The 23,871-nt window shown below is 34.7% G+C and overlaps 1 protein-coding gene across 2 annotated transcripts; it reads right to left on the reverse strand.

Moving 5' to 3' along the window:
* Positions 1-139: 139 nt before the first annotated feature.
* On the reverse strand, positions 140-23,099 carry LOC106711462. 2 transcript variants are annotated; one of them, XM_014503778.2, is made up of 3 exons: positions 22,981-23,099; positions 1,703-1,794; positions 140-1,402 (listed from the first exon to the last, which is right to left on the reverse strand). In XM_014503778.2, exons 1-3 carry the CDS (start codon positions 23,032-23,034, stop codon positions 883-885), a joined length of 666 nt encoding a protein of 221 aa, XP_014359264.1. In that variant the 5' UTR covers positions 23,035-23,099; the 3' UTR covers positions 140-882. The 2 variants fall into 2 exon arrangements, with proteins under 2 accessions (XP_014359264.1, XP_014359263.1); XM_014503777.2 differs by having other exon boundaries at positions 1,688-1,794; positions 22,981-23,097.
* Between the last annotated feature and the right edge of the window lie 772 nt (positions 23,100-23,871).

The following is a 23,871-nucleotide window of genomic DNA, read 5'->3' on the forward strand; positions in this document are numbered from 1 at the left end:
CGAATAATTCTGATTTAAAATGTTTTTTTTATCTGTATCTGTTTTGACAATGTGACAGCTTTTGCCGCCAATTTTATTTTCACCTGTTTTAACATAAAAATTATTGCAATCATTAAAATAAATTTCCTGAAGCACGATACTGCTGTATTTTTGAATATTTAATAGTTTACAGTAAATGATACATAATTATGAATTGTATTTTAGTATAATCTAAAAATAAATTGGCGGCGTATTTTACGTGCGATCTTGAATAGAATTAATGCGATTTAGTAATGTTGGCAATGTTGGTGTAAAGGCGCAGGCGATAAGGCACGGCCGTGGTTATGAGCTAAGAAGCGTAATAGAATAGACTTGAGTTCCGAAAATAAATACATTGAAATACATCAACCGATAGCGGCTCCTGACTCGGCATCGGTAACGTGGGATTATTTATGTTGTGACGTATCTATAGTCGTTATTATGTCTACGTGCGAGTTTACTGTTTTGGATTTAAATGCCTATAAATTGTGAGGTCAAGGGTTCGATTGAAGATGAAGGATCTTAATTGAATTATGTGAGTACATTTCGGTGGTTTATTCGACAATATCGGTAACAGACCTAACGATCACACTACCTGAAGACTGCTTGAATTTGGACTATGGAAGTAATTAAGCAGGCATATAAGCGATATTTAAGATACTTGTAAAAAATTATCGCGATGATGTAAAATAGCTACGTGCGAAGACAATATCGAAACGATACGACACAACACTGATAACTAAACTAAATACAATTTGTTCAATGTCCTTACGAACTGTGTCACTGCACTGCACTGCGCTGCACTGAACTATGCACTGCACTACGCTGTGCTGCACTGCACTGCACTGCGCTGTGCACTGCGCGTCAAGTGTCATCGTCCTCCTCTTGGCGGCGGTTCTTCCTCCTCTGTCGGTGGCGCTCGAGACGCTTGCGGTGCGCTGCCTTGCGCGGCGGCTTGATCTGGCACTCGCAGCCGGCGCGCACTATCACGTAGTCCATTGACCAGCCGCCGGGCACGGAGAAGTGGCCCTCGTTGCGCTGCCTGTGCGGCACCTCAGTCGTGTACCGCACCAGCGCGTACGAGTACGAATACTTCTGCACGCACTTGGAGTGGTTGTAGAGCCGCGAGTCGACAAAGCGGCACGGCATGTCCTTGACGCCGGGCGCGCACGACAGCTCGTACAGCCGCTGAGTGTTCTCGCCGTCCTTGTATAGCTCGACGTAAAGACCGGTTGGCGTCTTGCCGCCCTTCGTCTCCACCATCTGCACGACGGAGGGGCAGCACTCGACCTCGTCGCGAGCGGCGCCCTCGCGCCGCAGGATGGCCTGCATCTCACGCCAGTGCGACCGCTTCCACGACGTCGCCTCCATCTCCTCCTCCGTCCTGCAATACACAATTAACACTGCTGTATTGTTGATTATATTAATTATATTGCAATAAGGATGGAGTAATATTTATTTGGCAATAACTTTGTTATTCTCCTTTTGACTGGTTTTTGATTTCGTAGTACGCTCTTCTTCCAAATAATCTAGAAGCCTTCAGTCAAGATTTCGGGTTCAGGTATATGTTAAGCGAGTAATAGGACAATGATTTCTGTTGACACCAGCTGACGCAGTAGTAAACGTTCTGATTGTATGAGTTGTGAGGGTGTTTGTAGTAATTGTTTACATGGAGGCGGTGTACTTGTGGTGCGCGGGCGCGCGGCGCACGCGGCTCGCGTTGCCCGCCACGGCGCCCAGGTACTCGTCTGCGCCCGCCACTGCCCCACACAGCACCTGCACATAAACACACAACATGCATTACTTAAGATGCGTCTCCAAGGACGCGATTCTGCGGACGAGCACAGTAACATCTGTGACCTTCCGAGAAATGCGCCATTGTAATTAAAGTACACATATGTCCACTTCAAGGAAAATACGAAAAAAAGTTATCACACTATTCAAAATCTGTTTACACCCGTTTAGGTAACAATAGAGGACATAATAACCGTCTTGTCAGTAGGGTAATAAGACAACTTAAGTAAACTTGTAAACATCTTTGAATGACTACTAACGATACCAAATATTCGCAAAGAACAGTGGTTTTAATGATAACCAGATCTATAGAAACAGACTATCATAAACTTCAAACTGTTATCTGCAAACGATAGATTTAGAAATAGTTGAAATGCAAATGAACGACCACGAAACAATTAATTAGATAAGATTTGGCGAAGTTAACACAGATGAGATTACAAAGATTTATTGTTAGATGTGGATTTTGTTGGTGTCAGTACACAGCGGATATAGTCATAAGAGGAGCGGAATATTCAAACTTTTAGTATATTTTTAATTCATAACTTCCTTCAAAATACCTAACATAAGTAAGAACTTAGATCTGCAGATCTCTGTCTAAACCGCAATGGATTTAATCTAATCACTTCAACATACAATTATATAAATCCCATTTGTTCTCGTTAGACATTAAAATATCCTAACCATATGAATATATTAGTATAACCGCTATTTAACTTCGAATGTAAACACACCCTTATGACTTGCGAATTCCATTCATGTCGACTAACAAACAATCAGCATGAGAATTATAATTGCCTTTAATATTTAATACTAGTTACGCATAACTAACGCAATAAGGCTTAAAGCTACTGAACGAAGTATTCGCTTATAATAAAATAAGAAATTATGCCATTTAACCATTAGGTTAATATATATATATATTAATTTCTTATTTTTTATTAAAAAAGTGTGAAAAAAGGCAAACATTTACGTCATATTAGTTTACCTATGATCTTATTGTACCTAAATTGTCTTTTAAAGTAGTCTTTTGAAGTAAAGGCACGAGCAGTAATTTAGAATAATTTTGAAAGGAATAAAAAAGAAAATTAAAATAATTAAATAAAAAGGCGAAAAGAAACAATTAACACACCCTCGAAGGAACATATATATTTACAACTGATACATTTAAAAAAAAGAAGAAAAATACGAATATGTTTCAAATTTAAAATTATAAAAATTATGAATAAAAACGTATATACAAAGAGGTGTTCAAGGAGATTTTTTTGGTGAAATGGCATTAAGAAAAAATAAGAATTTAAAATGTAGACAGAACACATTCTTAATGTCATTATATTTTTAGTTGTCTTTTCTATTCATGTTACATACAAAAAGTTAATTTCATTTTAAATGTGTTTATCATATACAGAGAGAGGTCCGCTTATATCAGCAACAAATAAACTATGCTGTATCAATGTGAACGCGCCCTTATAATTGCTATTATGTCGCGAATTGTATTTCCAAATATTTGACAATTGGCATGAAATAGTTATGGTCGCGTTTACTTCATAATTTAAGCTTATCTCTGCTGTACCTTAGTTATTAGTGTCTCTAGGTCCTGGGTTCAAATTCTAATGTTACAATGGGCACAACTGTTGAAAGTACTACGCGAGTAATTGATTTATGCTTCTGTTATATATATAATTAACTTAACAACAAAATTTAATATTTAATAAGCTTGTGATGGTGTAAATTTTTTATTGATAATTTTTAATTAATAAAAACATTATTTGCAAATAATAATGCTTTATGTTTTTAGCCCTGTATACGTAGATGCTTAAAGCAAAAGAAAAAAATGTCATACTTTAAACCGAATACTAGATAAAGCTACTAGCATATCATATCTTACTATTATTATAAATGCACATATTTAGGTTGATAGATGGATGGATCTTTGTTTGAAGGTATCTCCGGAACGGCTTAACAGATCTGGATGGACACATAGGCTACTTACTAAGTTTTTTTATCCCGCGCCGACAGAGTCGCGGGCGACAGCTAGTTATGAATTTATTCGCTTATGGAAATACGCCAAAAGCTCCAGGGCTGACCCCTACTGTTCTAACACTTGATCAATGAACTTCAGGTTTATTACAATATCGCATGCTTTACTGCTGTAGCCAGGGGTCATAATTGTACAGTATTTATTGTACCATATAAAATGTATTTGAAAATCACTCTAGTTTCCGTAATCCGATAGTTCGTGATATATTAAACAGGTTTTAGTAAGAGATGTGTTGCTTCTACGAATATTTTTAGAAGATATTTAAAAGATGTTTTTTTTTATATATGGATGATGGATTTAAATTCATACTTCGCAATATGATTATAGACCTTAAAGAGAAGATATTTAAATAAAAATAGCTAGTAGCTGGTGACTTATAATTCTTATTACATATTCGATTGAAATAATCTTGTATGGTTGGAAGTATGTTTGATTGAAGATATCTCCGGAACGGCTCAACGGATCTTGATGAAATTTAGCATAGATGTAGGACATTGAGACGTGGACCCTTAAGGTAGCAGATCGGAAACGCATAGACGCTTTCGAAATGTGGTGCTGGCGGAAAATGCTGAGAATACCGTGAACTGCACACAGGACAAACGACTCGATCCTAGAAGAGCTTAAAGTCACTAAAAGCCTCTCCACGGTATGCGTCAGCCGCATGCTGGAATATTTCGGTCACATCGCTATAATATACCCCGAAAACCTAGAAAAAAATATGATTACGGGAAAAATCGTTTCCCTCGAGACGAGACCCCGAGGGCGCCGCCCTATGCGCTGGACTGACCAATTATGCACCGCACTCGACTCCAGCATACATAATGCCATCCACAGCGCCGAAAACCGTACAGAATGGAGATCCACCCTTCGCGAGATGGTCAAGAGGAGAGGTCGCGACCCTCAGGAGTGAGGAAACGATGCGCAGAGAGAGAACATAGATTGGAACAACACGTAGGCTACTTATTAAGTATTTTTATTTCGACACGGACAGTCGCGGGCGACAGCTAGTAATGAAATAACGCAATAAATCACATTTTATAATATGTTTATTTTTACAAAAATTGCTACAATTTTTTATATACATAGACAGTGGGAGATTAAAGAGAAATAAAATGAGAGGCGTTTCCGACCGCAGCATCCGCCCCTTTTGGTCAGTATTACGTAAATACGCTACATTAATATTACCACAATTAACGTTCCAATTACGACATACGTGCATTATTTTATAACTCTAATTTGTCATGTTGCCTAATGCAAGGGATTAAGGTTCAAAGTCGTATAACAAATAACAAATGTATAGACAAATAGATAGTAAATCCGACCACACAAAACCATCGGTTTAGGTTACGTCAAACAATTAAACTTAATACTAAGAGTTCCCGAAATTAGCTTGGTTTTTAAAAGTGAATATTTTACTTCATATATTTATTTCTGTTTTCTTTTCGAGGCCATTTATATAAGTATAAATAGTTTTGTTTATAATTTTTTTAATGAAATTAAAAATTAATTAATACCTGCTAAAAGTGTACATGTAATAAAACCTTAACTCACATTTGACTTGTCGAGTTTATTTCGAGTTCTACTACAGTGAGTAAATAGTAATAGTCACGGGTGTGATGTCAAAAGTGTTATGGCATGGTGGCAAGCAGACACGGCGACCCATTTCTATCAATCTTGTTAGTCTGGCGCGTTTAAACACGGAACCCGGCAATGCTTTGTTGTCCGAATGTCGGACACACGCCTGCAATGGTAACAGTGGCCATAGCGAATAGAAATAGAATTACCATACCTAATTGGACAGATTTATATCCAACGTGGTATGTGTTACGTATTTTATACAAGGTAACATTAATTGCAAATATAGATTCATAATTGTTTTAAGGTTTTTATTTCAGTAACATGACACACAAAAATTGCAAAGATAGTCTAGATCAGGGATGCCCAAACTATTTTTGACAAGTGACCCCTTTTCCAAAATGAACTGTTACTTCAGACTCCCCCATGGCCAAATTATCTACTTTTAAGATCAATTATTATTATTATTCATTGTGACTTAGGTCAATAGAAGAAGACAGAGTGAATTAGCAATGCTTTACTAGGACCCCCTGTGGTCGATATCGAACTTATCGACCCTTTGGGGATCCCTGGTCTAGATAGTCTAGATAGAGTATAATTTAGTCCATTCGCGGCTTCAACTAGTTTCAAACTATCTCTATCAATAGCTAGCTTCCCAAATTAACTAGTTATATTAATTTTCAGATATCTCTATGGGTCCTATAAATAAAGGCCAAAGTAACAATTTGATGATGTTTACTTAACAACTTAGTTTAGTTAACAACATGCACTAAACACAAATACACATTTACAGGTTTAAACGTGTTTTGCTAAAGTAAAAGTGTATATGCGGCATATTTTCATACATGGTTGAAACTTTGAGAGTCTCTCCTGTAAAGTTGTGCATTTTCACATTGGCCCTTATTTGTAAGAGTCATCGGTTTAGTTGATTAGAGTTAAATTATCTATGGGTTATAGAAACAAAATGTCCAATTAATTACAAAAATCTTCCAATTGAAAATGTACAATTTAAATACTTGAAAAATAAACTATTTTGTAATAACTTTGTCGAATTCCTAGTTCAAGTATACTTAGTACTTATGTGGTTGATGTGAGTTCGTCATAGTACATTCAAAAATAGCTGGCAATTACGTTTAGTGGATACGATTTACTGCGGAGCAATTTGCAACTGTTCCTGCGGCAGGAGGTAAAAGTTAACCTATAATTTAACAAACGTCCATTCCACATGGTTATTGTGTATAAAATTCCCATACTGTTGTGGATGGAAAATGTTCTGTGAATTAAATCGTAAAAATGGACCTAACCTACATATTTACTAATCTCACGAATACTTCAGATTTTATCTTTTTTTACTGGTCTCCTCTGTACTCTTAGTTTCATGTATTTCTTTATTTAAATATCAGAAAAATATTTATACTTTCCCTTGACTTTATGTTGGTTATGCCATTTTCCAAAAATGATCACAATGCTAACCAATTTCTTCTATATAATTTTACTTAATATCTATTTTTCAAAAAATATTATTAATATATATAACCGTAGAATTACACTGCTGTGACGTATTAATATATAGAAGCCATAATATTTATTCTATGTGACAAAATAGAAACTACACATATGACATACGACTGTGGAATTCTACGTTAAGATATAACTAATCTATATATATAAAAGAAAGTCGTGGGGAGGTAGCTTAGAACCAAGAAACGGACATAGGATAATTTTTACCCCGTTTTCTATTTTTTAAAAAAGCAAGTCTTATATATATAAAAGAAAGTCGTGTTAGTTACACTATTTATAACTGAAGATCGGTCGAACTGATTTAGCTGAAAATTGATGGGGAGGTAGCTTAGAACTAGGAGACGGACATAGGAACTTTTTTATCTTGTGTGCGTTTTTTTTATTCCGCGCGGACGGATTCGCCGGTAAACGCTAGTATGCAATATTTTTAATGTTAAAGAATATTGTTAACTTTAATCACTAGTAAGATAGTCGACCTACTGAGAGATATTAAAGTTTCCAGTTAGTAAGGTGACACTGGTTCGTGTTATAACGTGGCCTGATGTGATCGTTACTACGACGATAAATTAACGAATACCGTTCCGCAGTAACTGGCAGTAACCCAACACTGTTATATACACGTGATTTGTTTGATATTTAATGACTTTACAGTGGGCTTACACTGACTAAACACAGTTACTGTAAGATGTATGTGTGATATTTTCCTTGAAGATTATAATGTTTTTAGGGTTAAAGCAGTGAAATCTGACGGTTACGCCGATTACGATGATGCGAATGTAGAAATGAGGTTATAAGTAAGTGCTTTAAAAATTTGTTTACTATAAAATATGTGATGGTATTTCAATTTATCCTATAATGAAGGATTTATAGGTTAAAATAAAAAAAGATTTTAGGAACTTTCTCGTTTTATTTCATGATATTAATAAAGTATTCAAATCTTAGTTCAAAGAGGACCACAACAAGTCTATGACGCAAAAAGAAACATACATTATCTCGACTAACAAATGCGTGTTTTAAATCTGTCACCATATTTTGAAATTTAAATTTCATCTAAAATATTTAGTGGACGTGATATAATCTAAAATAACATCGCCTTTGATTCGGCGATGCGATTTACGTGTTGTGGTCAAAAAGTTAAGTAGGGCCAGTCAGATCATCAAATCACACCTAGTTCTAAAAAAATATTACTAATCTATTTTATACCTTGATTTTAGGGTCACAAGGTTGAAATTACATTGTATAAGTTTTAGATTTAAGTACGTGTTTATAGGCAATTAGGCCATCGTATTCACTATAAATTACATACGACACAAACTTTAATTGGATTGCTTAAAGTATAGCTCATTATAATTAAATATGTTTTGAATATTCATGTCATAATCTCGGTTTTACTTTAGATTATTGCTTATGCTGAGATATTTAACTATGAGATAATCAAAGAGTATAAAAATTCTTTCGTAAAAGAACTAGGAACAAGGTTTTTCAAACTAGTTTTCGAATTAAAAAATAATTATCAAAATCGAATGATGTTGGAATGTTTAGATGGATGTTTGTTTGAAGGTAAATCTCCGGAACAGCTAATGGGATCTTGATGAAATTCGGCACCTGTCGAATAGTCTGGAAGAATACATAGGCAACTTATTCAGTGGTTTTTTTAAACCTCGCGGGCGGAGTCGCGGTCGACATCTATTAATTCCCAAGTGAAAGAATTTTTCAAATCGATTCTGTAGTTTCGGAACATAAAAAATACAAACAAACAAACAAATATTCCCGCTTAACAATATTACTACAGAAAGAAAAATATACTGAGATACATTTTAGTACCCCATTACGAAAATGACTTATTAAGTAAGTCATTTCCGAGTCACAGAAAATCCCTGACATTAACACATGTGGTTATAAAAGTCTAATAAAAACCATCTTCATAAAACAATTCAGTAACGCCGGTATATTAAAGCAATATAAAAATAAACAATACGTTTACGATGTTATTACATAATAAGATAATAATGAGGCATTAACGATTGTATATTGAATGTTTAATGCCTCTATAACAGCTTAAATCAATGGTAAAAAGACTGTAGCACTCCAAAAATACTGTTAGACACTGTTTTTAACCGTTTGATTGCTGCTCGTTGATATTATCAACGTCAATTTTGTTATTTGTTTTACCACACTATTTTCGGTACAAGTAATTCATTATTTATTGAACATCATTTATGTAATGTTAAAATAGCCGTGATTTGACAAAAAATCGTGCCAGACGCGTCATGGGTTTGTTTTAAAGGTTGACGTATATTTAAGCTTGCCAAAGCAGCGTATCTCGGGACCCTTACTGGCCGCCGACCTATCGGCCGACCTAGATACCGCTGGCGAGACGCTGTAGAGCTAGACCTGCTGGAGCTACAAGCGATGGACTGGCAGGAGAAGGCACAGGACAGACGACTCTGGCGATCTCTTGTGTCGGAGGCCAAAACCCACATTGGGTCGCTGCGCCAACGGAGTAAGTAAGTAAGTATATTTAAGCTACAATCTCTTTGGAACACCGTCCATTTTTTTATAGTAAGGCTTATATTCACGTACTTCATTAAAATTAAAGTATGAAATTGCGCTGACTTGTTCTCGACGATCTTGTCAGCGTATGTAGCTTAGATACTAAAATCGACGGGTATCGGAGATTTATGTAGCCTTGTCCGGTGGTAATTAATTTTGAGATAAGATTGTTATTTTAACAAGTCAATTGTAAGACAATAGAACATGATGTAAAGATCGCAGCTTCACCTTTTAATAATTTCGTAATATAATTGGAAACAATTATTCACAGACTGAGGTGAAGTTACGCATGAGCGTGAACAAATACACGAAGGAAGAAGTCAGGTAGAGCAGTGTATATTGCAGTACAGCTATTGTTTGAATGCATTGTTGATCAAACAACAGCAGTACTGCACTGTTCTACTGTTTTGTGCTCGTGTGAAACTAGCATGAATAATGTTCATAAATAGGTGTAGGAGGCGCGAGGTGTATGCCTTTATTGCCAAAGTTAGTTGTAATATTGGAATAATTTGTCGATAAATTAGCTGCTTGAACTAAGCTCTCAACGGAGTGTTCAAAGAAAGGAATTAATTCATAGGAGTTAACTAAAATTATAAATCTTTATGGGCAGGGTATAAGAAGTTGTAGTATTTTATGAAGGGGCTTCTTAATCGACTTCAAACGGCGGTGTTTTTCAATTGGCCTCCCTTTGTATTCCCAGAAATATCTTATTTTCCCATCACAGTAATTTAGACGGGTTACAGTAATTAATTGAATTAACCCGTTTAACTAAATGGTCTAGATATAGATTAGTTCTAGAATTAAAACAAAAAAATCAAATAAAACCAATTCGAACAATCACTGATTTCACAAAACAAACCATGTCCGAAATACCGATCACATATGACTCCGTCCTCATGATTTTGAAAATCATTTCAGATTTGCGTATTTAACAAGATATCCTGAGTGACGGCGGCTTATGAGCGTGTATAATTGAATGTCAAACATGTTGTGTTGCTGCCGATCGTAAAGGTTTGGTAAGTTGTCAGGAAAGCTCGCTGTAATCCTTTAAAGTTACCGACATTGTTAAGGAAGCATTCTGAGTGGTAGTGGTAATGTCGAATGAATTCTGATGGGATTTTTATTTGTCATTTGTTTTTTGTGATTTGTTGATTTCCACAGCCAAAACATTTGTAGAAACGAAATTGAACAAGCACATGACAGTCGAAACTGAAGGTAATTTTTTAAATTTCTATTGTAATAGTGAAGTTCCACTGCTGTGACACTTTTACCTCTTGTCATCTTTATATTTTCAAATGACAAATTAAAGAGATTTAATACCAGTGTAAGTGCAGTGGAGTCTTAGGGTTAGAATTCGTAGGCTCTTAATCCGTTATGTTGTTGTCAATTCATAATTGTTGTACAAACATTGTCAGTTTGTTCAAACAATAACAAACACTGTCTACACTTAATGCAATGTCTTAAGTAAATGATTTAAAATGAAATTACCATTCAAACGGAACTGTAGACATTTACATTTCTTGTAAACAACCCTATGACTTACTTGAGTGTTAGAAAGTTTTAGGTTCGATTTTAAGCACAACATTTAAGATATTTGTTTGTATAACTTAACAATCTTACTAATGCTATAAATGTGAATGTTTGGATGGATGGATGTTTGTTTGAAGGTATCTCCGGAACGACTCAACGGATCTTCATGAAATTTAGCATAGATGTAGAGCATAGTCCGAAAGAAGACATAGGCTACTAATAATGTTTTTTTTTAATTCCGCGCAGACGAAATCGCGTGCGATAGCTAGTATTTATAAAAACGGTTAATACTGTCAGATACCACGTTAGCTGCGAGGCCATTTTGGCGGAACTTTCAGCCAGTGCGTTTGAGGTCTGTTCGTGGCAAAGTTGAACTTTTTTCCAGTGCTATTGAGGCCTCTCCTGCCTCACAAAATTATGTTTTCGAAAAACATTTTTAAAAAGTCCAAATTAGACGATATTTGCTTGAAACTTCACTCTTATGAACTTAAATATGTGCATAATATGAATCTAGCTTCGCCTGGAGTTAGGACGTTTCGTTAATGAAAAAAGTAAAATTAAAAATTTGTCATCGGTTCTGCCTCAAATCGCACTGAAAGGAAGGTCAATTAATGCCTCGACTAGTGATGGGATTAAAAGAGAGTTGTAGTTACGATAAATGTTTATTGAGTATTAGTCACTGAAAATGTTTTTCATTAAAACATGGTAAACAAAAAGATTTGTCACACTGGACACAAAAAGTCACAATTTTTTTAGTTTTCTTAGCAGCTTGCGTGCCATTCAATGTCAATCTTAATTTTTCGTAGAAACCTACGCAGCGCTTTCTTTGACCACCTCTTTGGAACAAATGATCAGCACATCTGCCAATAGGAAATCTTGAAATAAAATATATATTTTAGATCTCTTGTCGTGTGTGCGTGCGTGTGTGTGTGTGTTTGTGCGTGCGCGTGTGTCTCTGTGTGTGTTTGTGTGTGTGTTTGTGTGTGTGTGTGCGTGGCTTTGTCTGTGCGTGTACTTATCCGTTCATCGATTTTAGGCATATATGGTACAAATTATGCCCTAGCGCTTAGTTATTTTACTATACCTGAAAGGAAAGGAAATTTCCTTTCTTTTTTGAATTTGAGTCTTGTTGTTTATTTTGGATTTCGTAAGTGTTTTTGCGTTTACTTCTTTTTTTTTTTTACTCACAAGTGTGTTGAAAAACATCGTATGAGGGAGCATGATGATTGTTGGTCGCTCGGTTTTCTTGTAGAGGTTGCCTTTGAACAATGCCACCTCGCACGCAATAATCAACTTTGCTACCTAGTAGCATAACATACTAATATATGTCTTGTTTGCGTTTACGTTACCGCGTAGTACATATGTGAGAGTGTGGGTCTGTGTGTATGTATGTATGTACCTAGTCTTACTAATTTCAGTATAGCAGCCGTGGCCATCGAAGAAACAACTCGAACTTTCCAAAAGAAGATAAGACTTCCTACTATTAAGGAATCTGGAATTGTAAACCAGAAATATAAATACAGTCAAAATCTGTTATAACGACATCGAAGGGACTACTCATATTGAGTCGTAAAAACCGATAGTTGTAACAACCGGTGACAGGTATTAATAGGAAAGATATGTATATAACATTCAGCCAGGACCTTTGATTTTGGTCAATTTAACCGGTATGTTGTTCTAAACGATGTCGCTATAAACGGTTTTGACTGTATAACATTAAAATATATGAGTAATAGGTACATCAAGTTCCATGCTGCAGCATTAGCAAAACAATCCACACTTAAAAAAGGGCAAAATTGCAAAGGGGATTTTTGTTATTGAAATATTGGATTTTAGTCATGGTGTGACGAGAGCAAGCTTTTGCTCTCGTCTCAGCGAATAATCGGCAAAAACATTTAACGTTCTCTGTACAAAAACGATGATCAGCACACAATGGTAAAAATTGCCACTATGGACTAAACTTCGAATGGAACTGTGACTTGCTTAAAATAACAGTGAAGAATAATCCACAACTGAGCACACATTTTAAGGCAACACCCATGTGCAAAACAAAATAATGATGATAATTGAGTATTGTTAGTGGTGAATGTGCGTGCGTGCGTGCGTGCGAATATTATATTAAGTATAAGACGTATTAATCGTGCTATTTAAGTAGAATTAGTTAATAGTAGCTTGGCTATTAGTGTTGTGTTTCTGGCTCATAAATACATTCTGTGTCCGATTTATGCACTTTTGGTTCATCATAGACACAGGCCACCCCCTTAAAATTCAAAGTTGCAGTAATTTAGGTTTTGTATGGTATAAGTAAAATTTTTACCGAGGTCAACATAGTTTCTTATAACTCCAATAAACATTTTCAAATAAGTCAGATGAGTACTTCATCTGACTTATTTGGTATTATTGGTTTAAAACGTTAAGGATTTTAAAATAAAGTTCTACGCTCAATCTTTAATAAATCCTGCCAAAACGTCCTCGAAACTCGAAACGTTATCGAAACTTTCCACAACACTAAGCTAGGATGCGCGGCGCCCGCGCCGCCCGCGCTTCGTGCAGTGCGGCCATGAGGCCTACAAATTTTGAGATAGATTGGACCTCAATCCGCACTAGGCGTAATTAATTTCTTTTCAGTGCGTTTGGGGCCTGTAGGACCTCATTTTTATCTAATTACGCCATTGGGCTAGATATCGCAAGAGAAACATTTCTATATATTTGACTTTGTCGTACTCATAGAAATACTGATCTAGTAGCCTCCCGCACAGAGCGAAACAACCCGATTTTGACTGCCGCACCAGCGAGAAGTCACGCTTTGGGCCTGTTCTGCCTCAATCCGCAGTTAACGTGATACTAAATTATTTGTTAAGGTGACTTTTCACTGTCGGAAACACCTATACAGAGTTGTCATACTTCTTATTCACATATTGTTTCGTGTTTTTTATTGAATACTAGTGGTCACCGCGACTTTGTCAGCGCGGAATTAAAAAGTAGCCTTTATTATAAAATACTGTTCCAACCGTTTCGGAGACTAACTCGAAGTTGCGGACGAACAGACAGACAAAAATTTCAAAATTTGGTTGCTCGTTATAAGCATCATATATAGATTTTTTCGATATTAGATAATTAATTTTTTTTAATTCGCATCTGTTGTAAACATAGTATGAATATAATTAAATAGTATTTCTATATATAACAGGACCGGAATCAGTTGTAACAGTGCGAGGTAACGGACAGACGGAGAGATAAGATAAGATATAGACTACATTTCTCACAGCGAGATTATGAGTGTTGAAATAGAAAGTTAATGCTGCTTAGTTCTAAGAGCTATTTAAAATATACAGTTTGTTAATATCAAGGGATGGAAATAAGGTCGTCTATACAGTATATTTTTGCACTCAGAGTTGTCGTTTTGCTTGTTCAGGTTATTGTTTTGCAATCAACACTAAGGGACTCTTCTGATCGTGAAATAACTGGCTATGCGGCAGTTAGCCTTAATATTATAAGGGTCAATGTTAGACTAAATCGTGTGTAATTTTGTAGTGTAGTGTATCTATTGATGAAAGTTAATTTAGTCTTAAGATATTTGCTATATTCGTATAATGTCATTGGCTATATTTTTATTAGCATTGTTGGCTATAATTCATACGTTTAAAGTACAAGATGTTTTGTTCTGTAATACACAGCAACTTTGTACATCTAAACATGTTGTGGATCGAGCACGTCTATAAAACGCTGCGGTGAATTATCAGCGTCGTAAAAGCTTAGCAAAGATCGTGACAGGCCAAAGATTATTTATATATTACTCGTTATGCCTCTATCAAACTGACATACGAAAGGGGATTGCGATCTGCGTTCGCGTAATTAGCCTGTGTGAACGCTTTGGCGGAGAGAATCTCATGTCATCGTTAAACAGCATTTCGATTAAATTTTTCATACAAGGACAACAAAATGACATTTCGAATGTTGGCAACAATGAATTTGTCGCAAAATAAAAGTGAATGCGCTTTTGCTTCGCATGAAATCTACTAACGACGGGTTTCTGATACATACCAAAATCTCTGTAAAATATATCTTCATCCCTGTCATTATTTTTAGCCAAACAAAGATAATAATGTGTTTTAAAGATTTCGGTTCGAGACCAGCGGTAGTAGTGTTTTGTTTTTTCGATTCTACTTCTGATTGTGCAGTGTGCTAGGGGAGTACAGTCGTGTTGTTAAGAGACGACAGGAGGTATAAATCTTGATTAAGCGTTTGAACTCTGTTTTGACACAATAAAAGCTGGAATTCGATTAAGTTTACGAGTCGGGCGCCACGTCGCAATTGCAACTGTCAGTCTTGCGATGTCTTAATTCGTTGTGCGCAAGGATTCGCTCTTCGTAAAGTTAATCCTTACGAAGATTGACTGCATTGTTAGAGGGTAAATAAGTTTTGATTAATTCTCAGAACTGTGGTTATTAATATCTCGGATGCGTCTTAGAATGTCTAAATTTTCTTCGCTTTCGATATTTAGAACAATAAAAACGAATCTTTGAAGTGTGACAAAATTAATTAACCTCTTAGCTTTTTAGATAATGTTTCGCGTTAGCAGAATACATTTTCTGTAATGTAGTATTGTCTTCAAAGCTTCTCAATGCATCTTCAACTTCTCTTCAACACAGTTTTGGACCACCTTAAATATACGATGTACTACAGGTGTAAGTAATTGGAACCTTTACCTAGGTATTTAAAAATATTACTCTTGGTTAGTAAAAGCTGTTATTAAATAAACCTTCTGTATGAGGATTGTCGGCAATCTTTTTTTATATTATGTATTGATTTCTTAGACAGAATAGACCTTTTTTTTTTTTTTAATTTTTACTAATACCGGTTGGTGGACCCACTTCTTATAGGCACTCTCGAAATTCCGCATAACTTACTATTAGGTAGTAAAACCAAATTGGGCAATGAATGGCCAATGTTTGCACAAAATGTGTTTATAAAGACGGTCGATGATTCAAAAGGGCCGGTGCCGTCAATATTTGGTAAAACCTTTGTCCAAACAGTCTTACACGAGATGGCGTATGTAAAACATTTGCCCAGACACCTTGCGGTCGAATGCTATTGGAGATCGGTTTCCTGTTTGCACTCGATAAGGGCTTGATCAAACATTGTTCAGGAATGTTTGGGGTCGTTCGGCATCAAGTAAATGTGGACTATTTATCTTGTCAAAAAGTGACATAACCCTGTAACTGTCACACTCAACGCACTGAGAGAAGACTCTGAGTAAAGGCCTCCTTTAATTTATACTAGCTTTTACCTGCGACTCCGTCCACGCGGAATAAAAAATAGAAAACGGGGTAAAAATTATCCTATGTCCTTTTCCCGGTTCTAAGCTACCTGTCCACCAATTTTCAGTCAAATCGATTCAGCCGTTCTTGAGTTATAAATGGTGTAACTAACACGACTTTCTTTTATATATATAGATTAAGTATGAGAATAAAGCTAAGGGTCTCTACCAGTTAGGGACTCCGAATGCTTGAGCTCTTTTATTCAGTTGCTTCAGTTGTCTATATAGATCTAATTGGTTACACTAAAAATACACTATAAATATGAAGTCCAATAAATTAAGTACTAGAATGTTATTTCTGTTAATTTTGTGTACTGCGAAGTTAAAGCTTGTATCTTCATAGTTGTTACGCTCAATTTAATTATATCTTGTAGTTAAATATATATATTAATGTTAGTTTAAACTTAATCCTCAGACTAACACTAATTTGAAGCGAAATAGGTTAACATCTGATTTCAACGGTTTACACAACATGTATGAACGACGGGTAGTGGTTAAGGGACATGTTACACTAGCGATTATATTATAAAATATATAAAAAAAATTATAAAATCGAAGAATTTTCTTAAGTAATAAATGACGTTAAAAATTAGTTTAGATGCTTTATATAGATTTTAAATATTTTGTTTATTCAATACTGGCTGTCGTCCGCGACTCCGTCCGCGCATATTAAAAAACACCTAATTTCGTTGGCCGTGTAGAACACACCAGACTATGTTGAACATTTATACCAAGTTTATTGAAATTACAGAACTGTAAAACTGATTGTTCAACAGTAAATTAAAATCACTGCAGTTTATTTCTAGGAAACCTCTCTGGGCTATCTAAACTTAATCTTATACTATGCAGCATTCTTTCTTCTAGTTTTTCCTCTTTTATTGTAGATGCACATCTACATAGTTGTTGCGGATTAGATTTTTTCCAGCACAAAACAAAGCTTATTACTATAATTATTCTAAACATAGTATTACTAATATTGGTCGCCCGCCCATGGCGCTGGACAGAAAGCAACACCACAGGTCTTTAATTGTATATTACACAGTCTCACATAAACCTGTTAATCTTCCACCTGAAAGGTATGGTAAAAATAAGAGGGTGCCGTAGTAATTTCGCCCAGGTTGCTAACAGATCTAAACCCGTTACTAATACTAAAATACAGCTTATAGTATTTTATGACAATAATAATAATTTGATGGTACCTTTAATCGCTTCCTTGCATTCGCTAGTGCGTAATGCCCTAAGTCAATAAACCTGCGATCGTTTCTCTTGGTTCAGTGACAGTTCGTATGTTTCACTACATTAATTTCTTGCTGTTCATGTTTCTATGTTATTAAAGTAACTTGCAACTTTATTTATAACTTATACATGAGTCTCGACTAATTTTGCTAGTTAAATTCAATATTAAATTTAACGTTATCTTTAGACTTATTTATTTATGTTTGTTTTTTATAATACAAACGAGCGACGGGAACACCGAGGTGTTCAACGACACCCATGGACATCTTTATTTGCTCATTTGCAATAAGTATTTGCAAGAATGGCACACCTAACACTAGGTTATTAGAATAACTTAGAAAACATAAATAAAGCTAGGTTTAAAGTTGGACGACTGAATATGAATTTTTGTTGCTGAACCTTTTTATTACGATTCGTTTATGTGCAGTTATTCCTCAACTTTACAAAAATTTAGATATAAAATCAAGTTGTCCGTCTGTGTAAATTGCATATTTTGCTGACTTTATTCGCAAAATATTGGTGATACAAATGTCAAAAAACATTCTGTACTGTTTGATCATGTTCAAATATTAAATATCGCGATTTGTTCGGTAAATTGTGAAAATTTACAGCCACATGTGAAAAGATATATTTTGGGCGAATTACCTAGCTCATTATGATGGCAACAATGGATGAAGTAGGTTAATATTATTATTTATAAGAGATAAGGTTTGCAAATGGACATTCTAAATTAAAAATCCTATAAATATAACATTAACAAACATACAGAAACAACAATGGAAGGTAAATTGTGTTTATCCACTTTCGGAACACCTAAAATGTTGTGAACTACAAAACAGTAGAATATTTCATAATGTTACATAATTACAAATCTTTATATCGGGAGCATCTAGGGTTTAAACACTTGACTTGTAATTGCAGGTCTTGGGTTCAAATCCCGCCATATACCAATATGTTTTTCGATTTAAAATTGTGTGCAAAGTGAAGCAAAATATCGTGATGCAAATTACACATATCTGAGAAGAAATTCAAAGATATGTGTGAAGTCAACCAACCCTCACTGGGCTAGTCACCCATAACTTAGGGTAGGCTCCGAGACCCTCAGTGGGGACTTATTTATGATGATATCAGGAGTGGTAATTCCAAAAGTCCATCTTTATGTTTGATTTCAACAACAATATCGGTTACAATTTTCCTGGCGTCTAGACTTTATTGTATAAGTCGCATGAATACTTTAATCTCATCAATTGATTTTTTTAACCGATAAGGCAATATAACAATTAAATTATATTCATAAAGCGATAGTCCACATTCCTTAGATATCGTTTATTGTTCAAATACGAGGTAATTTGTAAATTTATCTAGACTTCCTCTAAGAATCAGTTTTTTTCCACGAAATTTGATGGATTTATATCATTCACATAATTGAAATGTACTTAACTAGCTTTTACCCGCGACTCCGTCCGCGCGGAATAAAAAAAATGCACACAAGATAAAAAAGTTCCTATGTCCGTCTCCTAGTTCTAAAGTACCTCCCCATCAATTTTCAGCTAAATCAGTTCGACCGATCTTGAGTTATAAATAACTTAACTAACACGACTTTCATTTATATATATACTAGCTTTTACCCGCGACTCCGTCCGCACGGAATAAAAAATAGAAAACGGGGTAAAAATTATCCTATGTCCTATTCCTGGTTCTAAGCTACCTGCTCACCAATTTTCATTCAAATCGATTCAGCAGTTCTTGAGTTATAAATGGTGTAACTAACACGACTTTCTTTTATATATATATAGATAGATATTTGATGAATTTCGTAGCGGTATTTCAAAGTTTTACATGTAACATTAAAAAGGGAAAGCCCCTTTAACTTATAGGCAGGCATAGACTGATGATGTAAGTTACTATTACTATCTTTTTTATTTTTGAGAAAGGAGGTAACTTCACGACGAAAAGATCGACTAAAAACATCTTAGTACGTATACTTAAGAGGTAATAGAATGTTAACTGCACCCTACCGCGTTAGCAACGATTGTCAGTTGAACGACAGCAAATTGTTTTGTTATAGGTAGTCGTGGTTCACACCGGTGGCAGCTAGATAGCGCCGCGTCTTGTTACAATCAAATTATGTAAGATGAGATCTCTGATGGTCAATGTCAATGGTCAAGGTGCGGAATACTCTGGTTTATAGTTATACTACGTTAAATTATTGCATATAATTGTTAAAAGTTATTAGAAAGGTGATGTAGAGCTTCAATCATCACAGTCAATAGACATTGGTTGAGGTAAGGACCTGAATCGTTGCATTGTTTAGGTTCTTCTACTCTCATCCAGTGGACTTCAAATACTTTAATTAGATACTCTGTTAATCTTTTCCGCAAGTTTACCATCATTTCATAATGTGTAATTTACTATCGTACTATATTTACTATTCAACTGTGCGGTATTGTACAATGGAAACTTTTTTCAGAGGGGTAAAAAGTTTTTAAACAACAATAAATCGTAGCTGAAGTAAAAGGACTGAAAAAAAAAAGATAAATTAAATTAGGGCCTAGCTTTAAAACAAGATATACTGACGTCTAAAAGTGCATTTATCATTTTGCATGTCTACTTCTTTAGCTGGTTTTAGACAAACATAAATAAATCCAGATTTCTTATCACAAGGAAATGTAGAGAAGTTTGCGGTTCCTATTTAACACGGAATTACATCATCAAAGTCAAGGCTTTGATAAGAGTTGTTCGCGCGTGATTCAGAGACCTAGGTCTTAGAACAATGCCTATGGAGGTCAATGCGCGGCCCATTGTCGCGAGTCTTGGCCGATAAGGGCTAAATGGATTGACTGTTGTAAAATTTAATAATTTTTCTACCTTTGAACTATTAAACTACCAGTTAAACTACTTAAAATTTAGTGACAAATATCATGAACAGCTAGTAAGTATGTGACGTAAGAGAAATCTCCCAAATATTGTTTATTAGATATTCAAAAGTTTTTTTTATCTAGTCTCAGTTGCGTACTGTTCCTTACTTAGTATATTTTGTGATGTCCCGGAAAGTGCGTTTTTTTACTAACTACTGAACCACACATTTTAATCAATCAATTTCCAACATATTTTCAGGTTAGTTGTAACAAAATATATTTTTTAATGTCTACTTTTTGCCTTCCATATACGTATTTGTAGTAGAAGTTTTATGACTTCCGTTCAAGTCTATTTCCATTATAATTGGATGTTAAAAGAATTGTTTAACTTTTTTAAGTTAACAACAGCGTTGAGTGATTTATTTAAACTGAAAACGACATTTTTAAACATTTTGAAATGTATACAATTAATGTATCGGTTGGCATTTGTTTGATATTTAAATCACTATATAAAGTAAAAGTGTAACACGCACATAACTCAGAGGGGTAGGCAGAGACCACGGATTTCCATTTGATGTGGTCCTGATACAATCCTCTAAAAAGTAAAATAAGCGAGTATTAGTTAACATAGAGTAAATAATTTTAATAAACGAAATTCAATCATCTGAAATTTGTTACTTAATTTGCCGTAACTTTTAACGAATTATAATTCCATCGTCAGAAATAGTTCGAAGATTTGTTAAGTTTGCATACTAACAGTTGGGTTTCCTGTGACGAAAGACCTGTTATAAAACGTATCGTTTCGTTATTTTGAGTATTCTCGAAAAGTAGTGAAACCTCAGTATTTTTTTTTTGTTTATGTACGAATGATTTATTGAAATGAAAACAGAATGTTGGAGAAACAGTGGTAGACGCCAGCAACAACAACATCAGTTGCACGAATTGGTCGGCTCGCCCGGTGAAATACCACAACCACATAGAAGACAGGCGTGAAGTGGAAGTATTTTCGCGTTTCGTCTGATGAGTCTGGTACCGGAGGCCTAATTTTAGTCCTCTTTCTGTCCTCTAGGAGGTGGATTTGATGGAGGAGGAGATGCATAGGAAGGTCAAATATTCTCTTTTTGTGCGTATCCTCCTTCATCGATTGAGGGTAGGCAACGCATCTGCAATTGCGAAAGTCTATGGGCAGCGGTCGCTTCGCCATTTCGGCGAATTCATGTGGTCGCTTGCTCGTTTGCCATAATATAAAAAATATAAAAAAATACTGTATTTCGTCTTACCTTGCTACATGATCTTTGTTTTTAGCATATCTATTATTTAATTGTAATACATTTGTCACGTTACATTATTTCAATGGCTGAGTGACGTAAATCGACTGCAGTACGTGTCTCTCGGTTTCACAATGACCAGTCGTGGCTTATTAAATAAATCTAGTTTTAGCTTTTATGATGTTAGGTAGATGAGATGTACTGTCCTTTCAATAGTAAAACTTACACCATAACTTGGCCATTTAATCAAATACTTGTTAATGTAATGTATAATAAATTTCATGAGGCTACTGATTGAAGGGTTTTTCTACGTTACTTTAATTGTTACTATGTTATAGATAAAAAGCTTGAGTAATTTTGAAAATTTGTAATTAATAGCATTAGATATGTTTTCGTTAACGATCACAATTAAACAGTCAAACATTATTTTATTAGCTTATTAAAGGACGAAAGATACTTTTATTTGGTAACTTTGTTACGTGAAGGCTTATTCATTTGTTATCTATCGAATACGCCTACTATTGTATTAAGTATGTAAGTTTTCTTTGTTATTGCTCCTGTTATGTCTTAGTAATTTATGAATCAATCGATTGGTATTTTAACTAATATTGTGTCCATTTCAGAATGTATTGTTAAATTATTCAAACTTTCGTGAGACATTATCATTGACTCAAATAGGAAACGGCTTAAACATACGTACATTTGCCCGGTGTCGGCACCGACTAGTTTCGAGCCCATCGGGGGCCCTTCATCTGGGTGAGACCCTGATGAAGTGCCTGTACAAATGAATGTATTGTTGTTTAGGTTTGGATAATATTATTCATATTTTAACAAATTTAGTTATAGGGGAAAAAGCAATTTTTTTTTGTTTTATTATTATTTCGTCTTTTACACGTTAATACAACATTCCAACGATCGAATGTTAACAGAAATTAACACATAGTTACGTGACCAAAGTAGTTGCTGTAGTATTAAAAAAAATACAATTTAAAAGTCATAAACAAAATAAAAAGGTCACATTTCAAATAATTAGAATTGTTAATTTTAATTAAATATAACGGTAGCGACAGACTTCATTTTAAAATAATAGACAACGAATTAGTGAGTCACTTTTTTGTAAATGGAACGCGACCATAGAATTAATTCTGTGGACAATTTTGTGAATTAATTCAATTGTTTTTAAATGTTTTTACGGAAACAAATTTCGTAATATATAATCGGAATGGCGAAATAAATTTAATTGAAATAGAACTTTCAAAAACTTACCATTTTAATTGCCATGAGCAAAAATAAATTTATCCAAGGGCTTGAATAAATCATACATAAAACTTAAGGCCGACACTTCCGTTCATTTGAAATATATTTCATTTACATAAACACTTGTTTATTAAAATATCACTAGAAACATAATTTAAAACACAAGTTTTAAATACTAATAATATTGTCTCATTGTAATAAATATAGAATTAAGAAATCATTTTCTTGCAACACGCGCAGTTCGCGCCTTTTCTTCGGCGCATAGGGAAAAGTTTTTTTTAAACGTCTTCAACGGGCAACGATCGCCTGCGCACTGCCACACGTTGCTGTCAAGATAATGAAAGCGTTTTATAAACGGCCAGACTAAAGTTAATGAAATTGTGGTCATTTCGCCTTCAGCGTGGAAAAAATTATTACCAATTAATAAAAACAAGATTTTTTATTACTTTAACAAAATGTTGACACTTGTATTGAAATCTGTTTTGGTAGAAATTATTAATGTTATAAATATTTGTTTGGACGAATTCTGACATTTGAATAATGCACTATTTTAGTTAAATCGCTATTTTGATATTTTCGTTATCTAATTTTGTACTTTGTTTAAAAATTAATAGGTAATGTTTTAAAATATAAGCTGTCACTTATCTGACAGCATTTTTGAAGAGTTTGTAATTAATTTGAAACGTTTAAATTTTAAATGTTGTCAATCATTTTGGATTTTGTTATATTTATAACAGAAGTGCCAAGGTAATATGTATGTGATATTTATAAGTTTGAATTTGTGTTAAAAGTCGGAATATTATTTTTCGATTTTTAGTTGTTTATATAAACTTGGGCAGACGTAATACTAATGATACTAATTCAAAGCAAACTAATTGACCGTCCTGATTTTAGCAGCAC

The sequence above is a fragment of the Papilio machaon genome, chromosome 20 (assembly GCF_912999745.1).
Source record: "Papilio machaon chromosome 20, ilPapMach1.1, whole genome shotgun sequence".
Taxonomy (NCBI): domain Eukaryota; kingdom Metazoa; phylum Arthropoda; class Insecta; order Lepidoptera; family Papilionidae; genus Papilio; species Papilio machaon.